At 40.8% G+C, this 11303-nt stretch overlaps 1 protein-coding gene across 3 annotated transcripts in view; it reads left to right on the top strand.

Annotated features, from left to right (window-relative positions):
- The window catches only part of CLASP2 (cytoplasmic linker associated protein 2), a 127747-nt gene that overhangs the window by 16547 nt on the left and 99897 nt on the right, over nt 1-11303 (top strand). For all 3 annotated transcript variants that reach the window (XM_026034979.1, XM_026034978.1, XM_026034977.1), the window contains exons 3-6: nt 3701-3804; nt 6713-6804; nt 7147-7222; nt 8704-8801. In XM_026034979.1, coding sequence (XP_025890764.1) covers nt 3701-3804; nt 6713-6804; nt 7147-7222; nt 8704-8801 — 370 coding nt within the window. The remainder of the gene's footprint in view (nt 1-3700; nt 3805-6712; nt 6805-7146; nt 7223-8703; nt 8802-11303) is intronic.

Here is an 11303-nt window from a genome sequence, read left to right as displayed (position 1 = left end):
CTCTTCACTCTCTTCACTCTCTTCACTCTCTTCACTCTCTTCACTCTCTTCACTCTCTTCACTCTCTTCACTCTCTTCACTCTCTTCACTCTCTTTACTCTCTCTCCTGTAAGGACTTGTAAAGCCTTTGGTGTTCTAGGTGGCAAGCACAGGAATTTTAGTAGTGTGACTGTCACCTGTAGTGACTCATGCTGTGCTGATGAGCTCTGAATTACTTTCCTGTGCTTACTGCCTCTGGATGCTGCACTGAAGAGGCCTGGCTGCTCCATGGCACCTGCAAATGCAGTGTCCTCAATGAAAGCAGAGGAATACTGGTTTTAGTTTGTGTTCGGTTCAAGTGAATATGTTGCTGTAAGAAATTAACCTAAAGCTAAAATAGTCATAAGATGACATGGACCTGTGTTCTCTACCTTCCCATTTTCCTGCTGTTTTAATATATTTGTCTCTTTAAAATCCTTGGGCTGTCCTCTTACATAACCTGAGCCTGAGACCCTGAAAGGTCTGTGAACATAGCATAAAATAAGCACAACTTYATTTTCCTCTGCACTGTTAATGATGAACCATCTACCTCATTAATCTACTTAATGTTTGCCTTTGTTGGAAAGACCCAGAGAGGTATTTTTATGTGTCTGAAATGGCTCTTGATTGAGCTTACTGAACTGCTCCTTAGGATGGCGAGAGAGGAATCTTAGAAGGGAGGCAGGGAGGCCCTTCTGGCCCCTGTACACCCAGAAAAGAGCCTTTTTTTCATTAAAAAAAAAAAAAATTTTTTTTTTTTTTTTTTTTTTTTTTTTTGGCCAATGCTGCCCTGCTGCTGGCTGGGTAGGAGTCTTGGAGAGGTTCCTGTCTCTCCTGTGCGTCCTACCCATAACAACAGTGACTGCTCTAATTGCTGAGGCAGCTGTTTCCTCTCCTTTCTTTCTAATATTGGCACCAGTTTAGTGCTGTTGCCTGAACTGGCAAAGTTTCTCAGGAGAGGAAAAAAAAAAAAAAAAAAAAAAAGAAGAAGGCAGAAAGACAATTCAGCCTGGATTTAACCTCTGTTTCTGTCCCCAAATCCTTTTTCTTTCAAGTCAAGAATGTGAAACCGGACTTTTTTAGTGAAAGAATTTTTGCTAACATTGGTGGTTTCTTGGAAAGTATTTTTACTTAATGTTCAGACTTTTTCTATCAGCTCTTGCAACTGCAGTTCCAGGTGGAGCAGACATGGACTACTTTAAAGCTGATCCATGGAAATGAGTAAGCATGAGAGGGTATAAATAAAGTAGACTTTAGCGAGGAGTAGCCAGAAGTGTTCTAGAGAGATGGATTAAAAGGGCTGTGAGCAATAATACAGACTAAAAATCTATGTATTTGTCTCATAGGAGAAAGAGCTCCAGTTAAAGTTTAACGAAAGGAAACTGTTTGTGCTACCTGTGGCATTTGCTGCTTCAGGGCATCACAGACATAAGTGCTCAGAATTTTTTTTTTTAGGAAATTGTGTACCTTTGTAGGGACTGACTTTTCTGATTTGCTTTTTTATCATCTTCTGTAGATATAACTTAATATTTCAAGACTGTTTTTTCAGACTTTTGGCCTTAAAAATATGAGGAGTGGTGGGGAGGAATTGTCCTTACTGATCTAATTTCTCGTTATCCACTATGTGGGAGGTAATAGCAGTCTAATCTCTTAAAGCAGAGGCTTCAGTTTTGCCCAAGGGTGCCCTTGTGTTGCAGGTGTGACATTTGCTAACCCTGATGGGGATGTAAGTCTGCTTAAGGCTGGCCAGGTTATAATCCTTTTATAAGAGCTCTGTACACCGTGCCCAGTAGTTCTTGTTAATATGCCCAAATCTCCAGCGACTGCTACCGTTGAGTTGCTTATGTATTCCTTAACTCTTGCTGTTGATAGACTTATGTGCAGGATCTTCTGTGAATGTCTGAGCATGTCCTCGCTTCCTAGGAATAGGAATATTGCCAAATAAAAAGCTGGCACAGGAGCTGGGCTGGAATGAGGTGGGGGACGGCATTGGGGTGGTGAGGCAAAGCGGCTCCTTTTAGTGGTAATGTTGGCCTGTGGTAATGTTGGCTACTAGGGGGGACTTGAGCGTCTTCAAGATGTGCAGATTTCAAAAAATATGGTGACATGTTTCCCATTAACTTTATTTGTAGAAAGGATAGCTAATACAGTTCAGCTCTTTCTCAATGAAGCGGAAATCAGTAATAATGTAAATAGTTCTCCCTAGACATTAATAACATTGAGAGGAAAAAGTGATGAGGGCATTAGGAATTCAATTTGACATATGCTTAGCCTTCTCTTCTAGCTTGTATTTGAGCATTCTGAAATTTCAGATGTTCAGGCAACCTAAAATAATTTCCTGTTGGAGTTTATTCTGACAGAAAGGATGGACTATGAATCTGAAAGCTAACTGGTGGTTGGCATCACCCAACAGCCTGATTTACTGTTTTCTTGTTCTTTTCTTGTATGCAAACAATATATTTTACCAAATATGGGGTCTAACAGAAACTTCAGGTTTAGAAAAAAATGTAGGCTGTAAATTTTTGGACAACAGAACAGCTCCAGCAGCTTGTAGCCCCTCAAAAAGCTCCGTGAATGACCAAGCTTGGCATGTTCAGCAGCTACAAGCACCAGAATTTGCAGACTACATCATGGCTTAGTTTAACTCGGTGATCTCATCTCTGTCCAGGCTGCCTAGTAGCTGCCTCTGCACTTGCTTTAAGTGGTTTCGTTAGAGCCCTGGTATCTGCAACCCTGTGAATTGACTCAGCACGCTGTAATTTAAAGAACTTTGTTTCAGCAGGATTGGTATTCAGCGTGATTCCCTTCCCTGGAGCCGTTCCTCSTTGTTTGTAAAGCAAGGTTTGCCTTAAAGTACCCAATATTCAGGTCATTGTAACTTATGGTATAGGGAGAAATAGTTTAACAGTGCTTAAAACAGTCATGCAGGTACCGCTGGAGAGAAAAAAAAAGTATTCGATGAGTATATGAGTGACTGGAGGCTTAAGAAGGGTCCCACATTTCTCTTTTTAAACTCTTAGTACTTTTTTGTTGCCTTCAAAATGAAGGGGGAAATAAAAGTATCTTGCACAATCCTGAACTAACCATTTATCCAAATAATTTCCCTAAATATYGTAACATGATAATTACATCTGATGAATGATATTGCTGGATAAGCAAATCAAAGATTTTGCAAGTCTTGCTAAGATTTTAATTCTAGTGATATCTGATTTTAGGGTATGAAATGAGCTGGTATGGCATACATAACTTTAGTAAAATGTTGCTTAAAGACATTTGTGTTAAAATAGTAACTTTMATGAATACTCCTTTGGGAACTAACTCGACCTTACTTTAGTATGATATACTTTGTGAAGGGGAGGATTTAAAATTTTAAAATTGTTATAATTAAATAGCAAAATTGCACTGATTTGAAAACAGTCTTCTGTTMTATACCTTGTCTTCCCCCTTCCTATGCCCCACTCCTCAACTCTCTATGTTCCTTTCCAGAAAAGTCAGAAGGCTTTTGTAGTCTTGTTTGAAAATGAAATAGAAGTCATTCATACAGCCACTAGGATGAGAAGCTTTATAGCCTGTTGGAAGATACCTCCACTAATTTGTCTGGTGCATTATTTTTAGYATATTCAGAAATACATTTAGAATGTTTTAATACATTTCTTTTTAATTTTGTTTTTTCTTCTCGTAGTTCTTCCAYCTTTGATAGATCGTATGGGAGATGCCAAAGACCAAGTTCGAGAGCAAGCACAGAATCTTATACTGAAATTGATGGAGGAGGCAGCACCACCCATGGTACGGAGACTTCATGTAGCTTCAGATATTGGTCTCTGTGGCACTTGTTACTTCTGCACGAGCTTGACTATGAACATGAAACAACTGTGGCTTCTGCTAGTGGCATCTATGCTAAGGGTATTCTTAAAGGGTTAACAGTAGTGCACTGTTCAGCTTCAGTTGAAGATAAAAGAGTTGAAGCGTGGAAGTTAATAGGGAACATCTTTTTGTGAACCTCATTTTGCTTAAATGAATGAGTTTTTTGACTGCAAATTCCTGACTGTGTTTGTTCACAGGGAATATAATATTGCAAATTTCATTTGCAGTGAGAGAAGCGTTCATGATTGCTTTGCCTACTTGATAATAGAAAACAGGTTGCATGTCTAGTGGATATAGAAACTTATCTCTGTTCAAACCTGAAACGTTTTTGATACATTATTTAGTTATGGGGCTGAATGGGGCTCAGGCACCGAAGTCTAGCAACATTGGCCACGAAGCCTTACCTTTATCTCTGGAAGAGTCTTCTGTTTTATTCATATTCGTTGTCAGGAGATATCACAGCAGCTATTTCATGCCCAAGCACACGTGGTTCACAGGTGGCATGTGCTTGTGCCCAAGATGCTCTGATGCACGCGGCATGGAGATCTAAACTGCTCGAATTGCCCCCTACCCTAATTGCCTTTGGATAAATGCACAGCAGACCATCTTGGAGACACTTTCACTTGTGTCATAGCTAGTAATGAATGTGGTGATGAAACTTGCTTCATATGATTAGCCTTCATCATGAATGAATTTTGGATTACTGGTGCATCTTTCAATCTCTGAAGACAGCCTTAATGGCTAGACTGTAAGCTGAGATGAGAGATACCACTCCACACTCTTTGTGGAAGCTGGCCCACCGTGTAGGAGAGAATGCAAGAGGGATGGATGGGGGTCCGAGGGAGTTGTGTATATTGCTAGAGAAGATATAGCTCTTCTGGTATCCCCTCTGGAATGGGAGAATCCTGGCTTCATCCTTCTTTGCTCCCAGGACTGCTTATGTATTTTCAGTAAAAAAAAAAAAAAAAAAAAAAAAGGATGAAATGCATAAATCATCCTCACAGCAGGGACCAAAACAGAGAAGTGCTTCCTGTGCCTTCAACCTGAGCTACAGCATTTTAGGCTCCCCTTGCTGAGGCGAAGCATCCCTTTGGAAGAGTTGGGTGGAATCCCTTTTTTTTTTTTGGATAAGACCCGTAAGTCTCTTGCTGATCATCTCATCTGGTCTGTTTTAGTGTGTCCTTGAAAACTATTTAATTTGTCCTGCAATAAATTCCTTTGTTTTGTTGCAAATATGTTCGGAAGGGTGGGAAAGCAAGTCAGGGGTAGCTGCCTATAGGGGTGGAAGGAAAGCAGCARAATTGGAATGTATTTGGTATCGATGTATAGCTGTGGCAAAGGGAGATTGATACCAGCTGGTGCTAGCAAGTCATCTATTGCATGAGACGCTGAATTTCTCAGTTTAGATTAATTTGATTATTAAATTGGGGTTAATTTAGTAAAAGTCTTAATTTCTCTTCAGTCTCTGCTTTGTTTTTTAGTATCTTCCCTGTGTTTGTCTGTGCACCTGGAAAGGCTGTTTCCTTTTTTTTTTGTATTTGTTTTCGATGATGGGTTAACATTGAGGGGCTGTTTTCTTCCATAAAATCCTGTCCTTTATTGTTAACCAGTGCAGTTTTGGCAGGCTGAATTCTGCTTGTCTAAGGCTTGTTTCCTTTAAATGTAGTAAGGTATTCAAAAAAAAGAAAAAAAAAAAAAGAAAAGAAAAGGTGGTTCAAAATCATTAAGGGGACTGTAGGTGGAAATACAAYGTCTGCTCCAAAATATGCAGGAATAGTGCAGCATCCCCTGCTCCTCAACCTGGCTGTGTTCCGTGCCTCGGTAGCTGTGCGGGAGCATCCCTGCAGAAAGCGGAATGCCGGCGCAGCCGTGCGGGGTGCGCGCCTCTTTATAGGGTGTACGTGAGGGCCGGGGGGTTGCAGCCCGCCGGGGCAGGCAGGAGGGTGCTGCCCACGGCGCCCGCAGGCAGGAGGGTGCTGCCCACGGCGCCCGCAGGCAGGAGGGTGCTGCCCACGGCGCCCGCAGGCAGGAGGGTGCTGGCCGCGGCCCCGCTGCTCGCGCCCGCGGCGCCTCTCATGGCAGCGGCGCAGCCGGGCGGGCCGCGCGTGGGCCCCGAGCGGCCGCCATCCCGCCGCCATCCCGCCGCCGAGGCCGGGCCGCGTGAGCCCGCGYGTCGCGCCCCGTTGGACACCCCAGCGTGTGGCCCCGGCAAGCGGAGGGGTGAGGAGCCACGCTGAGGAGTGAGGGGCTCACGGCGGCGGTGAGGAGGTGACGGAGGGCTCGGCAGGCCGGGGGATCGGGAAGCACCGCCAGCATCAAAGGAGAAACGGAAGCAGGACGGGAATAGATGCAGGGGAATGGGAATGACTAGGCAGGAAAGAACGGGGAGAAAAAATGAAGGGATCTGAAGTGAATTGAAAGCAAAAGTAGAAGGGCCCGAGGATCCAGACAAACTGAAATGGATGAGAGGGAATTTTGCCAGGAGGAATATGAAGCAAAAAATACTGGAACTTCTGCTTGAGTTATTTGAAATGCTAATGCTTGTGCATTTGTAATTAGCAATTCTCTCTATATATCTTAAAGCTCTTTCTCAAGCAGTGAAAATAGATAGATTTCAGGTCATTTTAGAATTTGGGGGAGCGTGGGATAACTTGTATTGTGTTCCATGTTGCAGATTTTGTGATTTAATTTTATCTGAGACATGCCTTTACTTTTGCCAGTGGACCTGTCTTTTGTTGTTTTTGTAGCTGTTCYGAATGTAATCGTAGAGAATGGGTAGAGCCGTATTTTCTTGTGCTTCCAGTAATCAGAATCAATTTCTGTTTTATAGTACGTTTGGGAACGCCTTGTTGTTGGCTTTAAACACAAGAATTACCGATCCCGAGAAGGAGTGTGTTTGTGTCTTACTGCAACCTTAAACACGTAAGCTTTTTGTTCCCTTGGAGACATGCAGATTTTGTCCTTTTTCCAAAAGTCTGTCTTTCTCTGAAATTACTACTCGTAGAGTCTGATTCAGTTAAAATCATAAACAGGAAAAAAAAAAAAGAATTAAATAATTTGACCTGTGAGCTTTCTGAAAGAAAGATTAAAGGTATAATATTTTGTCTTATTTAAAAATAGATGAAAGCTTTGTGAGAGAGATGGAGCATGGTTCATAAATGTAAATTTGGATTTTGTCAATGCTAAACTGCAAATTATTTCACATGTTTTYTGTATCTCTACAAAAATGTCCTTCAACTTACTATTTCTTCATTTGTTTTGCAGTTACGGGGCGCAGTCTTTAGTTCTCAGCAAGTTGGTACCACATCTGTGTGTGCTGTTTGGTGACTCGAACAGTCAGGTAAACATTTCACTGCTTCCCATTGCTTCAACTACTGTACTTGGAGAGAAAAATGAATTCGCAATTAATGGAAGCATTTAAGAAAAGTCCAAAGACTCGATAGTATGCAAAAGATATATTTTTCTATCTCAAGAAACAAACAAAAAAAAACAGTTTTCTTTCAATTCATTACATTCACTAGGAGTTAAGGGTTGAGCTTCTTCTGTCTGACAGCCATGTTCCTTCTTAGGTTTAACGTGCTGGCCCCTTTAGTTTTGTCTCAAAGTCTGAAAGTGATTGTTATTTGAAGTAGTTGTTTCTTAGAGAACCCTTTGAAAGAAAACCAATACAAACTATATTGGTAAGAAGAGCTGTATCTACAGAGAGCCCCTGAGTGACACCTGTAATAACCCATTAAATTTGGCAAAGATAACGTTATCGTTTACAAAATGGCTAGGAATCTCTTAAATTGAGCCTTGTTGGCATTTGAGCACATGCAAGAACTATAGCTAAAAAATGATTAAAAATAAAGAAGCTTATAAAATTGGAGCTGTGGTTCATAGTGGTGAACTCTGAACTTTGGAAAACCTTCCGATGGAAATGGTTGAATGCTTTCTCTGGATTTATGTAAAGTTCTCCCTGAAATAATATTTTAAAATGCTAGGAAAGAGAAAGCTAGCTTTGGAGTGAGTTGTATAAATAAATAGAATGGGTCTTTATGCTTATTTTCTGGATATAACAAGCTTTTTCCTTCTTATAGCTTTGGTCTAACTGTTCTGTTCTCTGGAAAATCTTTTAAATGTTTACTGATCACTAGTAGTGATGTAGTTCTTATTTTCATAGAGTGATGGTTCTTGTAGTGCAAAGACTAAAATGACTCCAATAATTCTTTATTAGGAGTATTGGAATTTAATAACATGCATTTTAGCAGTGCTTCATGTGATATGCCTCAGAGTGTTGAGAGAGACCCTCCTTTCCCTTATTTTAGCCGTTCTTACCTCTCTGTCTCCACACACCTTCTTTTGTTACTCTATTTCTTGTGCTTGTTTGATACCACTTAGTAACTCCTATGAAGAAAGTGAGGCTGGTGCTCAGTGGCTTGGTCGCTTTGGATTGCTCTTGTGGACAGTCGTGCCTGGCTGTGTGTCAGCACTGAGTGCATGGACTGACTTGCCAAATTGTTGCGTGGTGTGACAGGACTTTAAAAAAAGACAATCCTGCAAATGTGCTATTTCCAGAAATTTCCTCTAGGGCTGGAGGGCTGTCCTTCCTAGGATTTTTGATTGACATCTGGACATGCTTCACTTTGTTAAAAAAAAAAAAAAAAAAAAAGGTTACCTTGAAATAACAATTGCATTTTCTTTTTATTTGGACCTCTCAATTTCAATTAGTTGGTTTGTAAATTAAGTCATCATGAAGGTTGAAAATTGGTGGGTTGTCAGTAAAATGCTGTTTTTGTTTCTGTAACTCTAAAATTAGTAATTCAGTCTGTGCATTTGCAGGTGAGAGATGCTGCCATACTCGCCATTGTAGAAGTTTATAGACATGTGGGCGAGAAGGTGCGAATAGACCTTAACAAGAGGGGAATTCCTCCTGGAAGGTGAGTGAGTTGTTTCGCTTTCGTGATGCTGAACTGCTCTGTGTTCCTGCTTTTTGTTTGTTGCTTTTGTCAGAACTTAAGAACCATGCTGAAAACTGTTCAAAACTTCTTTTTTTTTTTAATCAAAAAAAGTAATGATATTAGTAAAGCTAATTGGAAGGCTGAATAAAAATAATACTAAGTAAATAAAGAAAACACCTCACCACTGTTTATGCACATATTGGATAGAGAACTTGCTATCATCTTTTCTCCTTTGAAGCAGCATGCAGGTGCAGGACTGAAAGCAACCTAGCATTCAATAATTCAAATGTCTTCTTTTTAATAGAGGCTGAGGGTATTAGAAAAGTATTTGGGAATTATGTAATATATACTGCATGATTACCGAGAAATRGGAAGTTATTGGAAAATATTTGAATTCATACATCTTGCTTTTTACTTGGTAATGACTACTGGGCCTGAATGCAGAAGAGTCAAGGAGCACTTCAGTGAATCCTTTTCATGTTGTGTGTGTGTGTCTGTGTGAGTGGGAGAAGCAGGGAGTCTGTTTAGACACATTTTTGAGTGAAGAGCAAGTGTAGGAAGCAAGTAGGAAGGTGAAAGGTGGAAAGGTCTTCCCTTCYTGCTGCCTTAATTGCATCGGATCTCCGTCCTTTCCACCACAGATGTTTGCTGACAGGCCACAGCTAGAATAGAGAGGTGCTTTTCAAAGTGCAGCTTYTGAATGCTGAAAATGTAATCCTGTGGTTCATTGAGAAAGGGATGTGCACTGCGCTAACTGCTGCATYTGTTGTCACAGAACACTGGGCTTCCCTTGTAAAAGGTGAAATGAAAATTGGAAAATGCTTTCTTCAGTCATTTCTGTTTACAAAGAGCGATTCATGTCTTTCAAAGGCAGGGCTGTGTTTGGAATTAGGTTAATTTATATGAAATAACAGTAGCCTTTGTATTCTTGCTTCTGTGGTAAGGGTTTGTTTCATTAAGAAAAATAGAGTTGGGAAAGACTGTTTTTCAAAAAAAAAACTTTCAAACTCCTTATTGAAAACACTTTACATTTCTTTTTTAAGATGTGTTAACCCGTTTTTGACTGATATAAYACTTTGATTCTTCATCTCACTTTCTCAGTCTTGGGAAAATGGAATGTATTTAATAAATGAGTCAGAGCATCAGAATGGACAGCTTCAGTGATCAGATCCATCTGGGAATGATTGGCTCTTCGTGATAGAGTACTGAGATACAATAATAGGAGAATGGTGTGGGATGTATTGTTTCATGTTCTGAACGGGGTTCAGCCTGTTGCACGATAAGCTGCAGTATCCGTGGACATCATGTGGCATCATTGGAGAAGTCATCTGACAGCTTGTCCCACTGTTACTTGAGAAACATAAGTGTATAAAGCCACGTTTGCTTCTATACAGAGTTCAGATGTCCAAAGTCCAAATTTTATTTCTTTTTTAATGCATTTACATCGTACTTACTGTCCTGCATGGCACTGTGAGATCCATCTGTGTGGACATGAGTGGATATGTGCGTCTGAGATGAAATTGGAATTTTTTTGAGGGAGGAAGTAGTAATGTTTCACAGATGCCCAGTTTCCTTTGTTAGGCTTCTTCAGGGCACACAGGACATTCAGCCACAGAATGGCTGTCACCCTTTCTTCCTCCTCATCTTTCTGCTATTRCCAGGGGAGCAGAGCTCCCTGTTCTTTGTTCCTCCCCATCCACAGGTCCAGATCTTTAGGACCTACTTTGTGCCTGCCTTGCAGGTGATTAAGCACCATCAGAGATCGCCATAATTATCTGTGCTTTTATGTACTTRTCAGCTTAGGCTGCTCCTTAGAAATTACCTGTTGTGGACACTGAAGGGTCATGGGTAATGTGTTAATATTTTCATGGAGAGCTGCTCTAGGAGAAGACTCCAGCAGGTTGCCAGGAAAGAAAAAAAAGATTTAAAGTGGGAGGCTGTTACACACTCAGACAGCTGTGATGATCCAGCCCATGCATAAATGACCTGGACAATTTTTTTTTTTTTTACATATGGAAGGAAAAGTCATATGTGAAGCTGCAGAAGACCTGCCAGTGTCTTCAGTGGCTGCTTATACTTATCCCTCCAGAYTTGGCCCTACAGATAGGAGATGTGCTCCTGATTGCTGGCGAAGGAGTGACGCCAGTCATCACCAGCTCCAGGAAATTTGTTGAGCTTCCTCTTGCCAAGATGGTCTTTCAATAGGAGCTGGACTCCTGTAAGCACTTGTAAGTGGACTGTGGCTGCAGGAATTTTAGACATTAGCCTCTGTTGTTCCTTGTATGTAGGAATTTAAAAGAAGAAATGTAGTAACATGGAGAGTTGGAGAGAGAGGGAGAAGTCTGTCCTGAGACTTTTTGTGAAGTATTGGTTACTGTTTCTCCTTGTACTAGAGAGAGTTTGTGTCTATTGCAGTGCTCAATCATTTTTAGCAGCTCTGATTTTCTGGCTTTTTTTTTTTTTTTTTTTTTTTTTTTTTTT

This window comes from Nothoprocta perdicaria, unplaced genomic scaffold (genome assembly GCF_003342845.1).
Source record: "Nothoprocta perdicaria isolate Ctin4 unplaced genomic scaffold, notPer1 scaffold_154, whole genome shotgun sequence".
Taxonomy (NCBI): Eukaryota; Metazoa; Chordata; class Aves; order Tinamiformes; family Tinamidae; genus Nothoprocta; species Nothoprocta perdicaria.
Note: the sequence above shows the minus strand (reverse complement) of the source record. Positions and strands in the feature narration are given on the sequence as shown.